Raw genomic sequence first — 19,402 nt, 5'->3', positions numbered from 1 at the left:
GACTTGATCAGAGAGATCAACTCCTCCCATATACCGATTGTAGTCGACGATACAATCGGGCTTGAGGACCGTTGCCGTGGTACCTCGCACAGGGACAGGGGTGGTGCTGTTACCGTGGATTGTGGACAGCATAAGGACATCCCTCTTGTCCTTATACCTGACCAGCAACAGGTTTCCACTGTTAAGTGCACAGGTCTCACCCCTGGGGATAGGTACCTGGAGGGGGTAGGCAGGGAGGCCGCGTTGATTTTTCCACACGGTCCCACAAGCGAACGTGGATCTGGCGGCAAGGGACCTGAACAAGGGAATGCTGGTATAAAAGTTATCCACGCACAAGTGGTAACCGTTATCCAGCAGTGGGTACATAAGGTCCCACACGAGTTTCCCGCTAACACCCAGAGTGGGGGGACATTCTGGGGGTTGAATACGGGAATCTCGCCCCTCATACACACGAAATTTGTAAGTGTACCCTGAGGTACTCTCACAAATTTTGTATAGCTTCACGCCATACCTCGCCCGCTTTGTGGGAATATATTGGCGGAAACTGAGTCTCCCCTTGAACGCAACGAGAGACTCATCAACCGCGACCTCCCTTCTAGGTACATAGGCCTGCTGAAATGTGGCCCCAAAGTGATCGATGACCGGCCGTATCTTATACAGACGGTCATAGGCAGGATCACCTCGGGGTGGACATGCTGCATTATCGGAATAATGCAGACATTTCCGAATGGCCTCAAACCGGTGACGTGTCATGACCATACTGTACAGTGGGGTCTGGTACAGGACGTCCCCACTCCAGTATTGCCTGACACTGGGTTTTTGGACTAGACCCATATGCAGCACGAGGCCCCAAAATGTCCTCATTTCGGCTGCACTGACCGGCGTCCAGCCACCGGGTCTAGACAAAAATGAGCCTAGGTTTTGAGCGACGAACTGTTGGGCGTACAGATTCGTCTGCTCCACCATCAGATTCACCAGTGGGTTACTGAAAAAAAAACTAAAATAGTCAATTTCAGTAAACCCCACTGTGGGAATCTGGATTCCAGGATTGCCAGCAAAATCTGGAATCTCAGGCTCAAAGTCCACTGGGGGACACCAGCTAAGTTCATCGGCAGGGGGCTGCGGTGAACTTATTTGGTGGGCCGGGAAACCAGTACGAACCCCAGGGCGGCTCGTACTAGGGTGGGCCACAGGATCCCTAGCATGTGGGGCCCCTGGCTCCGCCGGGCGGCATCTCCGCCGCCTTGGTGGCTTATCGTCATCCGATGATGATGAGGAGGATGTGGATGGTGGTGGTGGGGGGCTGGTAGGGGGGGCAAAGTGGCAGGGGGAAGGCTGGGGTCTGATAGATGGATCAAAGAAAGTTAGGAATAGAAGTTTTTTTTTTTTTTTTTTTATAACTAACTTTTCCCTTCTTTCCCTGCCTAACGGTGCCTCTCCCTCACTGACCCTAACCTACCTGGGTGGCGATGGGTGCAGGAGGGTGATGGATGGCGATTAGTGGGACACAGGAGCTGGTGCTGGACGATGCTGCCGGGTGCTCGTGCAGAACAGGAAGAGGAGGGGAGAGAGGAGCGCAGGAAGTTTGAATCTCGCGCCTCTCTCCCCTGCACCAATCAGCACCCTGGACAGCAGTGTTCAGTACTAGGGCCAGCACCGCCTCTCCAAATCCTCGGACTGCGATTGGTGGTGTATAATTACGCCACCGATCGCAGTCTTTTTCCGGTTCATCGGGTCACAGGACACCCGAATGGACCGGAAACGCAGAAAACCGCAGGTCTGAATTGACCTGCGGTTTTATGCGATCGGCGATACGGGGGAGTCAAATGACCCCCCCTGCGTTGTTACGGGATGCCGGCTGAATGATTTCAGCTGGCATCCCGTTCCGATTAACCCCCGCGGCGCCGGAATACCGATTTAAAGTTAGGACGTACCGGTACGCCCTGAGTCCTTAAGGACTCGGGAAATAGGGCGTACCGATACGCCCTGCGTCCTTAAGGGGTTAAAGGGCTTCTGTCACCCCACTAAAGTCTTTTTTTTGGGGGGGCTAGTTACATTCCTTATAGTGCGATATATGAGAATATAATGGTGTTACTTACTTTCATTCGGCCGTTTCTTATAAAAACGAAGTTTTATAATATGCAAATCAGGTCTCTACCAAGTAGGGCGTCTACTTGCTGGTAGCCGCCGCAAAAAACCGCCCCCCTCGTCGTGTTGATTGACAGGGCCAGCCGCAATCTCCTCCTCCGGCCGGCCCTGTCAGCATTTTAAAAATCGTGCGCCTCTGTTCATTCGGCGCAGGCACTCTGAGATGAGGAGGCTCGTCTCCTCAGAACTCCCTCAGTGCGCCTGCGCCGATGACATCACCGAAAGAGAAGACGTCATCGGCGCAGGCACACTGAGGGAGTTCTGAGGAGACGAGCCTCCTCATCTCAGAGCGCCTGCGCCGAATGAACAGAGGCGCGCGGAGGAGGAGATCACGGCTGGCCCTGTCAATCAACACGACGAGGGGGCGTTTTTTGGCGGCGGCTACCAGCAAGTAGATGCCCTACTTGCTGGTAGAGACCTGATTTGCATATTATAAAACTTCGTTTTTATAAGAAACGGACGAATGAAAGTAAGTAACACCATTATATTCTCATATATCGCACTATAAGGAATGTAACTAGCCCCAAAAAAAAATATGACTTTAGTGGGGTGACAGAAGCCCTTTAATGATCCATCTGGTTTTGTTATGAAAAATAGTTTTGAATAATGACCCTTGAATTCCTGTGAAGGAGGGACCTGCACTATTGCCCCCAATTTTAATAACTTCTGAACATCCGCGTAAAGTTGATCTTGAAGAGAAACTGACTGGAAATCTGTGATTGAGGGAAGCGAAACTCTATTCTGAACCCCTTCTGGATGGATTCCAGAATCCACTGATTTTTGATTATCTGGATCCATTTTTCCCAGAAGAATTGAAGTCTGCCCCCTACTGGACTGGCGTCATTGTCTTTCTGTTTTGGAATTGGGATTAAAGAGGAACCCTCTGTCTTTTCCTTTACTCTTGGAAGTGTTTTGGAGACTGCTGACCGGTTTACGAAAGGGCAATGGCTTCTTACTTTTCTCCTCGGGGACCAAAAATCTCTCCGCTCCTATCCCTGTAGGGACAGGAAGAACACTGGAGAGTGGGGTGGGGGTGGGGGGGGGGGTGCCTTTTAATCTCTCTCGCTTCCTGTCCCTACAGAGACCAATAGGACAACCTCTATGGGTGCTGTCATGGAGGGACGTCCTGGAAATGTCTTTTAGGGCTCGTTCACACGAACGTGTGATGCCCGTTGCCGTATTGTGGACCCGCAATACACGGGCACCGTTCCGTTGCCATTAATTTCAATGGGTCCGCAAATCCGGAATGGAAAACGGTCCACAGCACGGGCTTTACACGTTCGTGTGAATGAGCTCTTAGTTGCACTTTTATTTTTCCAGGGTATTAAAAAAATTAATACTAAAATAAAAATAACATAAAAAGCCCCATATATCCCCAAAAGGGCACAAAAAATCATTAACCGACCCAAACGGGAAAAAAGTTATGGCTTTCAAAGGAGCATTTGTTGAAAAAACGGAAAATGTGTCAGGAAGGGGGTAAATGACCCCCAATTTACAAAACAACGTGCAGTGTTTGAGAACTTTGGGGCAAAATACAGAAAACAAAACCCTCTGCTCCTGATAAATGCCCCAGTGTGGTACATGTAGGACTCGCGGTCGCGGTACGGTCCAGTGATTCAGCAGGTATGTCAGTCACATGGAGGGGGCGGGATCTAATCGCCGCCGTAACGTCACCTCCGCCATGCCTTGTGCCCTGACTCCGCCCCTCCTCCTGTCTCCCGCCGTCCTTTTGCATCCCCCCCCCCCTCTCCATTGCTCCTGTTTCTTCTTCCCAGGGACCGCGCCTTGTCTGTCAAGCGGAAAGGTGGCCGGAACCAATATCAAGAGAGGGGGGTGTCCGTAAGGAAAGCTGCCCTAATACCCAGACTGAAAGCTGTCAGTAGTAGAGGAGTACTAGGATGGCAGCGGGAAGAGCCGCCTCTTACTCGTCTCCATCCTCCAGCTTCAATGCTGGATATGGGAACAGCGGGGCGGCGGCCAGTGAGGACGAGGATGGACAGAACCTCTGGTCAGTGCCTGTTATGTCGTGCTGTGTTGGGGGGAGGACAGGGGGGATGTATGGGACCCTCATCCAGCGTCTGCTGCTCATTCATTAGCTAAGGCCAGAACCGTTATGTGTCATGCTGCACTTCAGCGGGGAGGGCTTCTCTGCTTAACCCTTTCATGCGCCAGGCTAGCGTCCAATTTCAACGTCGGGGTGGAGTGAAGAGAAGCACGGCGTTAACCCTTAGCTCGGGTTACGTGAGAGGGCGGGGCCAGACACATTGGGCGACGGACAGACAGGTGGCTGGTGACGCGGGGCCGCGCTCTACCTGTGTGGGAGTGGGCGTGGCCAGCCACCTGGGAGTTCGGCCGCCGACTGTGTGCGCATGCGCAGCCGGTGACAGCTGGGCGCGGTCTGTTGTGTTTGGGTGTGGAGCGGGTGAGGCCATTAGTGTCAGGTGTGCTGTAATCCCCAGGACAGGATTGGACCTGAGCCCACAGTACAACTCAATGCCAGAGAGCGCTGTGTTTGCTGCTGCAGCCAGGTGTTCCACCTATGTTATAAAACCGCATTCAGGGCTCGTGCACACGAACGTAAGGACTCCGTACCGCATCTTGTGGATCGCGGACCCGTTCGAGTCGCTGGGTCCACAGCACGGAGAGCACACCGCCAGTTTCCGTATATTGCGGACCGCAGTACAGGCACAGAGCCCCTCCGTTTGTGTGCGTGAAGCCTTTAAGCAGATTTCGGTTCCGTTCCCCTGAATGAGGCCTGCAGAAATCCACGTGCTTGCCGTTAAAACAGCCCTGTTCACACCAATGAAATTTCTGCAACAAAATCTTTCGTGTGTGAAGATGGCCTAAGGCCTCTTTCACACTGGGGTGTGCGGCCCGTGGTCATGCTGCGGGCAGCAATGCACGAGCACAGTCCGTGGGACAGCCGCAGTGGATAGCGGACCCATTCACTTGACTGGGTCCGCGATCCGGCCATTGCGCCAAAAGATAGGACATGTTCTATCTTTTTGCGGAATGGAAGTACAGGACGAAACCCCACGGAAGCACTCCGTAGGGTTCCGTTCCGCACTATTCCGCATCTCCGGATTTGTGGACCCATTCAAGTGAATGGGTCAGCATCCGTGATGCGGAATGCCCACGGAACGACGCCCGTGCATTTTGCGGGCCACACACGCCAGTGTGAAAGAGGCCTTAGGGCCAGTTCACACTGAGTTCATGGGCGCTGATTTTGGAGCGTACCTGCCTCTAAATCAGCTTCAAAACAGCATCGCATTCATTTAGATGGGAAGCAACGCTTCTTCTTTTTTTTACACGTGTAAAAGGAGCGGCGTGCTCTGTCCTGGGGCGCTGATACCCCCACTGAATCGGCGCTGAAACCCCCACTGAAATGAATAGGAAGCAGAAAAAACAGCTCTGCGAAAGCCCATGCGGTTTTTGTGCGTTCTGCTTCAAATCTGCGTCAAAAACCTCAAGCTGAAAGTTTAGCTTTGTATTGAAGAGAACACTTTTTTTTTTCGCGCTGAAAAAACACACGTGTGTTTCTGCGCTGATTTTTTTTTAGGTGTGTATTAAAAAGCCCCGCAGACTTTTATCACCACTTTTAAACAGAGAAGTAAAAAGTTACAAATTATGACGCAACTATGACATATGCTATAATCCGCTCCTTTTTACGCCACTATAAACAGTTTGGTAAATATCCACAACTGTGCAAATAAAGCAGAAACACCACAAAAATGCAGCAAAGACGTCAGGTTGCAAAAACAAACAAAAAAGCCCCAAACACTTGTGCTCTATTTTCATTTTTTAACTGGTGAAAGAATGCCTGGACCAAAGTCATGTGTGCGGGGAGTCTGGGCCCCTTAGGTAAAACCAAACATAATAAAAACTTTTATTTTTCTTTGTTCTTTGGCGGTTTGTACTTTTCCCATGTGCGTTATTTTTTTCATTTTTTTTCTCAAACAGTGGGGGTCATTTACAAAGAGCAGCTTTTTGGAAGCTAAAAGGGGATTTCCAGAGCATCTCCTGCCAATCCTCAGTGAAAAACCACTGACAGAACACGGATGTCATGTTCTGGCAGCAGTTTTGCAGACTCATCTACTTCGGTGGGTGAGCTTAGTCCACTGCACAGGTCAAAGTAGTGCAAGTCTCCACAGTGGTAAAATAAGGATGTGTGAATAAACACATTAAAATCAATGGATACATGTGCTGTAAATGGAGAACACGGACAGCACATGTGCCTGAGCTAGCTGCCAGATAGCTGCTGGACACCATTGGTGCGATTTCGATGACAACAGATGTCAAAATCTAAAATTAATGTAATTATCTTTGCTTTTCTAAGCAACCTGCAAAGTTCCTAATCTAAGAAGCCGTTCACATGAGGCTGTACCGTTATTACCGGCGGTGGCCGTGCAATGTCTGCTGCCTTCCGTTGTTTTCAATGGGAGGCAGCAATGCAAGTCGCAGCCCAACGTTAAAAGCAGGGACAACGCCAAGAAGGGATGTGTCCCTTTTTGGTGCAATGTGCAGACACTGATCGCTTGAAGCCTTGGCAGATGTCCACTTGCAGCTTAGCGTCATTCAGTGGAGCTAAGCCTCGAGCGGGTCTGCAGCTACGGAAGTGAACAACGGCACCACCTCAGGATATGTCATCAATATCCGATCAGTTAGGGTCTGACACTTGGGATCCCCCCAATCAGCTGATTAACGAGGCTGCAGCGCTGCCTGAATACTTAGGCCTCTGATATCACCGTACATCGGTCACATGGCCTACGTGCAGCTCCGTCCCATTCAAGTGATGTGGGTTGAGCTACAATACTAAGCGCAGCCACTATCCAATGGACAGTACTGTGCTTGGCGAGCTTTGAGGAGGCCTTGGGGCACAACAAAGCTTTGGTGAGTGTCACAGCTTCCTCAAACAGCTGATCGGTGCTAGGAGTCAGACCCCCGCCGATCTCATGTAGATGACCGGTCCTGAGGATAGGCCAAGAATATGAAAATCCTTAAATGGACTGCTTCTATATAAATTAAAGATGTTCTCCAGTTTCTTGAGGTTGATGACCTATCCTCGGATATGGTCATCAGTGTCGTATTGGTTGGGTTCACCCCCACTGATGAGCTGTTTTTGGCAGGAGAGAAAACACTGGACAGAGTTGAAGGTGTAGTGGTGGTTGTGCTTAGTACGGGTGTAGTGGTGGTGGTCGTGCTTAGTATGGGTGTAGTGGTGGTGGTCGTGCTTAGTATGGGTGTAGTGGTCGTGCTTAGTACGGGTGTAGTGGTGGTGGTCGTGCTTAGTACACCGGCATACTGGCATAGCCACTACACAGCACCAGCCGAAAGCAGCTGATCAGTGAGGGTGCCAATATTAAGAAATCGGCGAACTTTTTTATGATAAATCATTGCATAATGATTGTTCTCGGTTTCCAAGATTGCTGCTTGCTGTCAGTGAACGACAATGTGTACTTTGTTCACACCAGCATTTGTTTCTACTTCTTTACCATCAATTTTATATACGATTTCCGATTAAGACTATGCACACCTTTTCAACCAAATGTTTTTTATTGCCCCGATAAATCTAAAATAAAAAGGAAGCATCTACACAGTACGCCTTAAAGGGGTTGTCCTGTTTTAGTAAGAAACTGGACAACATTGGGGATTAGCCTGAAATACAGAACTGTGAGGGGCTGAGTGGACCCGGTGAAGGTGCTCGGATTCTCCTGACTGGGTTCAGTTTACACAGCTGGAGTTTTGTACTGTCTTTCTATCAGTAGGTTAGCTAGCAGTAGAGTACAGATGGATTCAGACTATGCAGAATATGTTTGTCTGTTACCGTAAGGACTAACATTCAATTAGAATTCTGTGACGAAGCTGAGCTCACTGAAGTCTATGGAGAGGGGAGGGAGAAGGAGTGAGTCTCAGTGAGAGAAAAGCAGAGGCAGGCACAGCACAGACACTGCTGGAGCTAACCTAGTAGTATCGCTCATCTGAAAGAAGTCTGTCAGAGGAAAATGTTTTTTTCATGAATGTGTGAACTTCCTGCATTTTTATCTGCTTGGATATCATCACTTTTCTTGTATTTTTCACGCACGCAAAAAATCCCCAAAAAACTGATGTGGGGATTCGCTCTGGTAGACAGGACAATCGGGCAAAGACCCGTTTTATTCACACTTATGGCAACAAAACAGTACGACAGTCCATTTGCAGTTTTGGTGTTCGGTGACACCTAGACAGTTCATATAGCAACACAGTCACCTGTTATTCTAGGTGTTAGTTTACACCCGATCAGCATTTGCTCAGGACAGAGCAGGCCTCCAGCCTAGCACATGGCTCAGATCCCAATTCAGTGATTGCAAGACAAGAGCTCCTCTGTCAGAGAGAGAGGTAATCACTCACTGCTGACTGGGTTTTTTATAGGCCAGTCAAGACCCGGCCTGCAACGTGGGGAGTAGTCACCCACCCAGCACTTTGACTACTCCCAGTAAGAGACATCCTGGATCAGCTATACAGCTCTACTAAATAGCTAACAGCAATTGCTGCTGACATGTGAAAACTGTCTCCACCGAGGCCAGGAACCTCGGTGACACATACCTTCAATCAACAACGGACCCTTGTGCCTTCCTACACTGAAAAACAACATTCAGCATCTCCTAGTAACCATATGTTAAAAAAATGGACAGTCCTTCGGTGTGGTTCAGTCCCCCCGCCAACCCATTGACTTGAATCGACCAGGCCTGGGTGAAAAATCGTTGAGGATAGAACGTGCTGCAGCTTTCTCTGAATGTGCAAATGGTCAGTGAAAAGGGACCACATTCGGACAGAAACCTCATCGCTCAAATCGGCGTAGGACTACCTGCACATTTTGCGGATTACGTGAAGTGTTTCCATGCAAAAGAACCACAGCGTAATTCCTCATTCACACGTCAGTGTTCGGTCAGTGTTTACTTCCATCAGTGAGAGCCAAAAACCAGGTGCGGCTCTAAACACAGCACAGGGGCAGAACTTTCCTTTTTATTTTTATTTTTTTCTGTGCAGAAATTAAAAAGGGGTTCTCCGGGCTTTTAATATCCTCAGGATAGGTCATCAGTATCAGATCGGCGGGGGTCCGACACCCGGCACCCTCGGCGATCAGCTGTATGAGGAGACGGCATGCGCAGTGTGCACGTGCCGTCTCCCGTCTCACTTCCTGCTGTTGCTGCTAGGTCTATGGGAAAGCAGAGACGAGCAGGAATCCATATTAAAACCCCGGAGAACCCCTTTAACCTGCCTTGTGGATTTTGAAATCTGTAGCATGTCAATTGTTCCTGCAGATTTCCCCCTTTGCTATGAAAAGGGTGAGATCTGGGCAAATTTGCAGCAGAATCTACAAGTAACACATTCAGATTTTGGTGTGGAAGTCTGCACGTAAATTTGCGTGGAAATCCTGTTTGGAAATACTGAAGGAAAACATCAGGTTTTGGCCTCATGCACACGAGCAGTTTTTTTTCGGCCTCCGTTCCGATAGGAGGGGGACCCATTCATTTCAATGGGTCAGCAAAAAATGCTGATAGTTCATCTGTTTGTGTTCCGCGTCCGTTGTCCGTGCATGTCCTACTTTTTTCACATTTGCGGACAAGGATAGACATTTATTACAATGGATCTGTGAGAAAAAAACCATCCTCCAAAAAGAAACAACTGTCGTGTGCATGAGGCCTTTCACTGACACAAGTAGGACGAGTTTTAGAGTCTGGCATGGTATGAAATACCGTCAACTCCAGCATAAAAAACATATTGAAAGGCCGGAAGTTTCCATGGCTTACTGCAGTAACTGTTATTGCAGTTTATTGTACATGAGTCATTTATATGAAGCTGGAGTCAGTAATTTGATTTGCTGACTCCGGATTCTACCATCTTGGCCTAGAAACACTGAAACCTTATCTGGATGTGGACACACTTTGTCAGTGACCTTGCATTTTGCAGATATTTATCTCCTCTCTGCCGCCTCACTGTAACAGTATAGAGCGCTCCAGGAATGCATTCCCCTCTTGTAAGGCCATCTATTATGTTGTATACAGATGATCACTAAGGCCGGGTTAACACCTAGGCGTACCCGATGAGCGCTGTTTACAAGCGTGCTTATCGGGCGTTTACATACGTGCGAGGAAACAAGCAAACTCCCGTTGTCGCGCGTTCCCGCTAGGTCTATGTGCGGGAACGCGCGACAATACGCTCCAAAGAAGCTCCTGTACTCTTGGGGCGTAGGGCGTTTTACAGCGCGTTCGTACGTGCTGTAAAACGCTCAGGTGTGAACCCAGCCTAAAGCATATGTCCAGTGAAAACTAAAAATGTCACAGTGCTCTTAAATCCTCATGAACAGTACTTAAAGGGTTTCTACCACCTGATTTTGACCTAATTAGCTCTCAGACACTAGCGATCTGCTAGTGTCCGATCTACCTAACAATGCTATTTTCAGACCTTTGTGTGGATCCGTTTCACTAAAAAACAAACTTTTATTGATATGCTAATGAGCCTCTAGGTGCTATGGGGGCGTCTTTTCAGCACCTAGAGGCTCGGTCTACTCGCACTGTATGCCGCCCCGCTCGTCCGTCAAGCCCACCCATCTCCTCTAGAATGCCATCCTCTATCTCAGCCAGCGGACGAATTCTCGCGCCTGCGCGTCTATATTCGGTGCAGTGAATGTCTGACCGCTTCCTGCACAGACACCTCCACTGCGCCTGCGCCGATTACGTCAGAGTGCTCCGAGGAACAGATGGCGCAGGCGCAGTGGAGATGCCGGCGCAGGGAGCATTCAGACAGTCACTGCGACGAATACAGACGCACACGGCGCAGGCGCGAGAATTCGGCCGATAAATGAGATGGAGGATGGCATTCTAGAGGAGATGGACGGGCTTGACGGACGAGCGGGGCGGCATACAGTGTGAGTAGACTGAGCCTCTAGGTGCTGAAAAGACGCCCCCATAGCACGTTTTTTAGTGAAACGGATCCACACAAAGATCTGGAACTAGCATTGTAAGGTAGATAGGACACTAGCAGATCGCTAGTGTCTGAGAGCTAATTAGGTCAAAATCAGGTGGTAGAAACCCTTTTAAAGGGGTTGTGTAGTGGCTTAAAGGGGTTTGTCCCATGAAATATATTCTACAGTTTTCAAACCAGCACCTGGATCTGAATACTTTTGTAATTGCCTGTAATTAAACATTTATTACAGCCAGTGATCTATTCAGTAAAATGTATCTGTATAGTGCCATCTGTTGCTTGTTTTTCTTATTTCTTTAACCTGCTCACTGAGAAGGCCGCACATGCTCAGTTTCATCCTTAAACTGCCTCCTGAGCTGTGATGGGGAGAGCTGAGACATTAATCATGGGATAAACCCTTTAACCACCTCCGGACCGCCTAACGCAGATCTGCGGTCCGGAGGTGGCAGCTCTGCGCAGAGTCACGCATATATGCGTCATCTCGCGAGAGCCGTGATTTCCTGTGAACGCGCGCACACAGGCACGGAAGGTAAGCGAGTGGATCTCCAGCCTGCCACCGGCGATCGTTCGCTGGCAGGCTGGAGATGTGATATTTTTTTTTTTTTTAACCCCTAACAGGTATATTAGACGCTGTTTTGATAACAGCGTCTAATATACCTGCTACCTGGTCCTCTGGTGGTCCCTTTTGTTTGGATCGACCACCAGAGGACACAGGTAGCTGTGTAAAGTACCAGAAAACACCACTACACTACACCCCCCCCTGTCACTTATTAACCCCTTATGAACCCCTGATCACCCATGATCACCCCATATAGACTCCCTGATCACCCCCCTGTCATTGATCACCCCCCTGTCATTGATTACCCCCCCTGTAAGGCTCCATTCAGCCGTCGGTATGATTTTTACGGATCCACGGATACATAGATCGGATCCGCAAAACATACGGACGTCTGAATGGAGCCTTACAGGGGGGTGATCAATGACAAGGGGGTGATCACGCATATAGACTTCCTGATCACTTCCCTGTCATTGATAACCCCCCTGTCATTGATCACCCCCCTGTAAGGCTCCATTCAGACGTCCGTATGATTTTTACGGATACATGGATCGGATCCGCAAAACACCTACGGACGTCTGAATGGAGCCTTACAGGGGGGTGATCAATGACAGGGGGGTGATCACCCTATATAGACTCCCTGATCACCCCCCTGTCATTGATCACCCCCTGTAAGGCTCCATTCAGACTTTTTTTTTTTTTGGCCCAAGTTAGCGGAAATTTTTTTGTTTTTGTTTTTTCTTACTAAGTCTCATATTCCACTAACTTGTGTCAAAAAATAAAATCCCACATGAACTCACCATACCCCTCACAGAATCCAAATGCGTAAAATTTTTTAGACATTTATATTCCAGACTTCTTCTCACGCTTTAGGGCCCTTAAAATGCCAGGTCAGTATAAATACCCCACATGTGACCCCATTTCGGAAAGAAGACACCCCAAGGTATTCCGTGAGGGGCATATTGAGTCCATGAAAGATTGAAATTTTTGTCCCAAGTTAGCGGAAAGGGAGACTGTGAGAAAATACAAAAAAAATCAATTTCCGCTAACTTGTGCCAAAAAATATAAAATTCTAGGAACTCGCCATGCCCCTCACGGAATACGTTGGGGTGTCTTCTTTCCAAAATGGAGTCACATGTGGGGTATATATACTGCCCTGGCATTTTAGGGGCCCGAAAGCGTGAGAAGAAGTCTGGGATCCAAATGTCTAAAAATGCCCTCCTAAAAGGAATTTGGGCCGCTTTGCGCATCTAGGCTGCAAAAAAGTGTCACACATGTGGTATCGCCGTAGTCAGGAGAAGTTGGGCAATGTGTTTTGGGGTGTCATTTTACATATACCCATGCTGGGTGAGATAAATATCTTGGTCAAATGCCAACTTTGTATTAAAAAAATGGGAAAAGTTGTCTTTTGCCAAGATATTTCTCTCACCCAGCATGGGTATATGTAAAAAGACACCCCAAAATACATTCCCCAACTTCTCCTGAGTACGGCGATACCACATGTGTGACACTTTTTTGCCGCCTAGGTGGGCAAAGGGGCACACATTCCAAAGAGCACCTTTAGGATTTCACAGGTCATTTTTTACACATTTTGATTTCAAACTACTTTGCACACATTAGGGCCCCTAGAATGCCAGGGCAGTATAACTACCCCACAAGTGACCCCATTTTGGAAAGAAGACACCCCAAGGTATTTTGTGATGGGCATAGTGAGTTCATGGAAGTTTTTATTTTTTGTCACAAGTTAGTGGAATATGAGACTTTGTAAGAAAAAAAAAAATAATAATAATAAATCATTTTCCGCTAACTTGTGACAAAAAATAAAAAGTTCTATGAACTCACTATGCCCATCAGTGAATACCTCAGGGTGTCTACTTTCCGAAATGGGGTCATTTGTGGGGTGTTTGTACTGTTTGGGCATTGTAGAACCTCAGGAAACATGACAGGTGCTCAGAAAGTCAGAGCTGCTTCAAAAAGCGGAAATTCACATTTTTGTACCATAGTTTGTAAATGCTATAACTTTTACCCAAACCATTATTTTTTTTTTTTTTCTTTAAATCAAAGACATGTAGAACAATAAATTTAGTGAAAAATTTATATATGGATGTCGTTTTTTTTTTTTGCAAAATTTTACAACTGAAAGTGAAAAATGTCATTTTTTTTGCAAAAAAATCGTTACATTTCGATTAATAACAAAAAAAGTAAAAATGTCAGCAGCAATGAAATACCACCAAATGAAAGCTCTATTAGTGAGAAGAAAAGGAGGTAAAATTCATTTGGGTGGTAAGTTGCATGACCGAGCAATTAACGGTGAAAGTAGTGTAGTGCAGAAGTGTAAAAAGTGGCCCGGTCATTAAGGGGGTTTTAGCTAGCGGGGTTGAAGTGGTTAATACTGATGACCTATCCTCAAGAGAGGTCAACAATATCTGATAGGTGGGGGTCTGACTCCCAGCACCCCCGCCCATCAGCTGTTTGAGGGGGTCACGGCACTCATGCAAGCGCTGCTTTCTCTTCCAAATTAACTGTGCTCCATTTTCTATGCAGTGTAATTAAAACTGTTCGCCCCGTTCACTTCCTGCTCAATTTCTGTGATGTTCGTTGTTGTCCTAGAGAATTTGAGGCGCATTTATTAGCAGGTTTCACTTGACATTTGCATACATTTTGCAATCTGTATGCGTCACACACTCAGTCTACAAAAATGTTGTAAGGACACTGGAAAATTGTCCTGTAGAACATCGTTTTGGTAAATGTTGCACGCACACTTGATACATTTGCTCACACCTCCAAACTGAACCATGAAGATAACATAAGTGTGCTTTTTCCTTCCTTCAGCATCACTCATTTTATAAAGTCATTGGTTATATTGTAGCCACCGTGTGACAACTGCCATATGGAATTCGCCATGTCTGTATTTCTACAGGTCGTCCATCCTAAGTGAAGTCTCCACACGCTCCCGCTCTAAGTTACCATCTGGGAAGAACGTGCTGCTGCTTGGTGAGTGAAGACAAGTAGTCCTTGACTGGTGACATTTTTGACTTCCTAGTAGTCACAGATTTACCCAGTTTTCCCTATTTACAGGTGAGGATGGAGCAGGCAAGACCAGCTTGATAGGAAAACTTCAGGGGATTGAGGAATACAAGAAAGGAAGGGGAATGGAGTACCTGTACATTAACGTCCATGATGAAGACAGAGATGGCAAGTAGTGGTGATGTACAAAGTCTGAACATACAAGAAACTTTTCTCCCCTCTGTTCTAGACCTTAATAAGAACCCTATGTAAAACATTGGCCCAGATTTACTAAACCTAAAGATGGCGTAGGCTGAGGCCGGCAGTCTAGACCTGCACCCGATTTATCACCGGGGCTCAGGCTGGAGGATAATCTGGTGCAGGTAGAGACACTTTTCTGACTATATACCAGCTATTGGTTGGCTTACTGTGAGACAGATTTCGTGCCAGAATTGTGCCAAAATGTTGGGGCAGAGTGGCTCTTCATAGGCCCACCCCCCTTTCCTGTGAATCTCCACTCGCTTTCTACCAAGACCAATTATCTTGTCGAGCATGTTGTAAAAAAAAAATTAGAAAGCGTAGGCGCACCAAATTGCGCGTTTTTGCAGCACTTTTTTTTTTACACATATTTTTAGTGCAGTAAATAGTAAATCTTGCCTTGTTTTCTGCGTTTGGCCAAAACGTCTGTTTTATTCATTTAAATTTCTTTTCTTTCTGGGCGGTGAAGTCAAGGAGGGTTCACAGCCCAGCTCTGTATACACATATATAGAGTGAAGGCTGTCAATCACTGATAGGGCTGCCTCCTGGACTTCACAGCCCAGAATGAGCAGGAATTTAAAGGGGTTCTCTGGGAATTAAGAAAATGAAAATGCTTAAATATTACTTCATTATAAATATATTCCCAAATACCTTTCATTAGTTATAATGGCTTGTTTTGTCTAGGGAGCAATCATTAGGAGAAATAGAATGACTGCCGTCCTAATTAGGGCTGCAGTAAACGAATATTTTTGTAATCGAGTATTCTATCGATTATATTTCTCGATTCATCGAGTAATCTAATAAGAAAAAGCTACTTAAAATAACGTACGTAATTGGGTATGTATAAAGTTATTGGTTTGAAGGGGTTAATAACTTTATACATGCCTAATGCCAAGGTGCTTCCATTAACCCCTCCAAACCAATAACTTTATACATGCCCATTGGGTTTGGAGGGGTTAATGGAAGCACCTTGGCATTAGGCATGTATAAAGTTATTGGTTTGAAGAGGTTAATGAAAGCACCTTGGAGGTGCCTTCATTAACCCCTCTCTAAACCAATAACTTTATACATGCCAAGGTGGTGCTTGCAGCCTCCATTAACCACTCTCTCTCCATCTGCCTCCCCACAGCCTCTGATCTGCTTGCCCCCAGCCTCTGATCTGCCTCCCCCCCAGCCTCTGATCTGCCTCCCCCCCAGCCTCTGATCTGCCTCCCCCCCAGCCTCTGATCTGCCTCCCCCCCCAGCCTCTGATCTGCCTCCCCCCCCAGCCTCTGATCTGCCTCCCCCCCCAGCCTCTGATCTGCCTCCCCCCCCAGCCTCTGATCTGCCTCCCCCCCCCAGCCTCTGATCTGCCTCCCCCCCCCAGCCTCTGATCTGCCTCCCCCCCCCCCAGCCTCTGATCTGCCTCCCCCCCCCCCAGCCTCTGATCTGCCTCCCCCCCCCCAGCCTCTGATCTGCCTCCCCCCCCCCCAGCCTCTGATCTGCCTCCCCCCCCCCCAGCCTCTGATCTGCCTCCCCCCCCCCAGCCTCTGATCTGCCTCCCCCCCCCCAGCCTCTGATCTGCCTCCCCCCCCCCAGCCTCTGATCTGCCTCCCCCCCCCCAGCCTCTGATCTGCCTCCCCCCCCCCAGCCTCTGATCTGCCTCCCCCCCCCCAGCCTCTGATCTGCCTCCCCCCCCCAGCCTCTGATCTGCCTCCCCCCCCCAGCCTCTGATCTGCCTCCCCCCCCCCAGCCTCTGATCTGCCTCCCCCCCCAGCCTCTGATCTGCCTCCCCCCAGCCTCTGATCTGCCCCCCCCCCAGCCTCTGATCTGCCTGCCCCCTCTGGTAACGCAACCCCCCCCCCCCCCCCTCCCTCCCCAGTATTAATCATTGGTGGCAGTGGCCACAGGGTCCCCATCATTGGTGGCAGTGTCAGTTCCGATCGGAGCCCCAGCAGTGTAATGCTGGGGCTCCGATCGGTTACCATGGCAGCCAGGAGTCACGCTACTGAAGTCCTGGCTGCCATGGTATGTTAGTGAGCAGAGAGCACCGCATTATACTCACGTGCGCTGTGGCCGCCGGTCGCTCCTTCTTCTGTCTGTGTGGCGGATTGCTAATGCTTACAGCATTAGCAATGTGCCGCACAGACCTATGAGAAGGAGCGACCGCCGGCCACAGCGCACGTGAGTATAATGCGCTGCTCTCTGCTCACTAACATACCATGGCAGCCAGGACTTCAGTAGCGTCCTGGCTGCCATGGTAACCGATCGGAGCCCCAGCATTACACTGCTGGGGCTCCGATCGGAACTGACACTGCCACCAATGATGGGGGGGGGGAGGAGGGGGACCCTGTGGGATATGGCCGGCACAGTCATTGGTAGCGCAGTGGCCACAGTCCCTCCCCTCCTCCTCCTACTCTGTCCTCATTGGTCTTCAGCGGCAGCCGCGCACAGTGGGGAGGGAGAGACTCCCTCCTCCTCCTCAGCTGTGCCGGCCGGCTCAGTCCTGCCTCTCTGGCCTCCGGAGGACACGGAAGCGGTGAGTGAGACGCTTAATTTCACTCCCGCTCCATGATCACGTGATCTAAACGATTCCTCGATGCAGGGAAACTGCATCGATGAATTTTTTGACTCGATTTAATCGAGTTATTCGAATAATCGTTTCAGCCCTAGTCCTAATAGTGCACACAAAACCTGTCCTAATCACACAGGAGGACAAGTTACTTCACAACACTGAGGTAAAGAGCTGCCTCATCCTCTTCTCTGCTCTGCTCGTCAGGGATTATGATCTTGAATACAGATGATAAGATCTTTAGCTGAATCTCTGTTGGAATTGAGTTCATGAGCAGATGTGGCTGATAAGCAGAAGCACTTTCCACATTGCCACAATCTGTCCTGTCCATCCTCTCTGTACTTCATGTCTCCTCATGAACTCCATTCCCACAAATATTCAGCTAAATATCATATTAAACTGTATTCAGGTTCATAATCCCTGACAAGCAGAGCAGACAGGAGGACGAGGCAGCTTTTTACCTCAGTGTGGTGAAGTAACTTGTCCTGCTGTATGATTAGGACAGGTTTTGTGTGTACTAATAGGACAGCGGCCATTTTGTTTGCTCCCCAGACAAAACAAGCCATTATAACTAATGAAAAGTAATATTTACATGTTTTCATTTTCTTAATTCCCAGAGAACCCCTTTAATGAATAAAATACACGCTATACTGAATCTTTTCCCATAAATCTATATATCAGTCTGCTCAGCTCCTCCTGCTCTATAACATACTGCCTGCAGCTGAAACCCCATGTTCAATGTGACAGGTTTCCTTCAAAGAGGTTGTGTCACCTCAGCAAATGGAATTCATCATGTAGACAAACTCAATACAAGGCACTTAAAGGGCTTCTGTCACCCCACTAAAGTCTTTTTTTTTTTTTTTTTTTTTTTGGCTTCTTATCCTTATACTGCGATATATTAATATATAATGCTATTACTCATTTTGGTTCAGTAGTTAAAAAAAAAAATAATAGGACTTTTATAATATGTAAATTACCTGTCTACCAGCAAGTAGGGCGGCTACTTGCTGGTAGCAGCCGCATCCTCCTTTTCATAAAGACGCCCCCTCCTCATGTTGATTGACAGGGCCAGCGAATGCGCTGCGTTCAAAATCTGGTGCCTGCGCCGTACCTGTCTTCAGTCGGCGCAGGCACACTGAGAGGAGGACGCTCGCTCGGCCGCTCCATCCTTAATGCGCCTGCGCCGATGACGTCACATCTACACCCGGCGCAGGCACACTGAGGATGGAGCGGCCGAGCGAGCGTCCTCCTCTCAGTGTGCCTGCGCCGACTGAAGACAGGTAAGGCACAGGCGCCAGATTTTGAGACAGGGCTGGCCAAACAGGGCTAGCCAAAGGACGAGCGCGAGGAGGGGGCGTCTTTATGAAAGCAGGATGCGGCTGCTACCAGCAAGTAGCCGCCCTACTTGCTGGTAGAGAGGTAATTTACATATTATAAAAGTCTTTTTTTTTTAATTTTTTTTTTTTTTATTAACTACTGAAGCAAAATAAGTAATAGCATTATATATTAATATATCACAGTATAAGGATTATAAGAAGCCAAAAAAAAAAAGACTTTAGTGGGGTGACAGAAGCCCTTTAATACTATATTGTGATTGTCCATATTGCCTCCTTTGGTGGCTGGATTCATTTTTCCATCGCATTATACACTTGTCATTTCCATGGTTACGACCACCCTGCATTCCAGCAGTGGTGGTCGTGCTTGCACACTAGAGGGCAAGGATGCTCAACCTGCGGCCCTCCAGCTGTTGTAAAACTACAAATCCCATCATGCTCTGCTGTAGGCTGTCCGGGCATGGTGGGAGTTGTAGTTTTGCAACAGCTGGAGGGCTGCAAGTTGAGCATCCCGGCTATGGCTATAGGATAAAGCACCAGCCTGTCCCAGCCACCAGAGAGGCATGCACTTTTTTTCCTATAGTG

The 19,402-nt window shown here is 48.3% G+C and overlaps 1 protein-coding gene across 2 annotated transcripts in view; it reads left to right on the top strand.

The window, feature by feature from the left end:
• Positions 1–3,841: 3,841 nt before the first annotated feature.
• The window catches only part of DYNC1LI1 (dynein cytoplasmic 1 light intermediate chain 1), a 50,973-nt gene continuing 35,412 nt past the window's right edge, over positions 3,842–19,402 (top strand). For both annotated transcript variants that reach the window (XM_044293335.1, XM_044293334.1), the window contains exons 1-3: positions 3,842–4,156; positions 14,589–14,662; positions 14,747–14,863. In XM_044293335.1, coding sequence (XP_044149270.1) covers positions 4,047–4,156; positions 14,589–14,662; positions 14,747–14,863 — 301 coding nt within the window. In that variant the 5' untranslated portion in view covers positions 3,842–4,046. The remainder of the gene's footprint in view (positions 4,157–14,588; positions 14,663–14,746; positions 14,864–19,402) is intronic.

Source organism: Bufo gargarizans, chromosome 5, assembly GCF_014858855.1.
Source record: "Bufo gargarizans isolate SCDJY-AF-19 chromosome 5, ASM1485885v1, whole genome shotgun sequence".
Lineage (NCBI taxonomy): Eukaryota > Metazoa > Chordata > Amphibia > Anura > Bufonidae > Bufo > Bufo gargarizans.
Note: the sequence above shows the minus strand (reverse complement) of the source record. Positions and strands in the feature narration are given on the sequence as shown.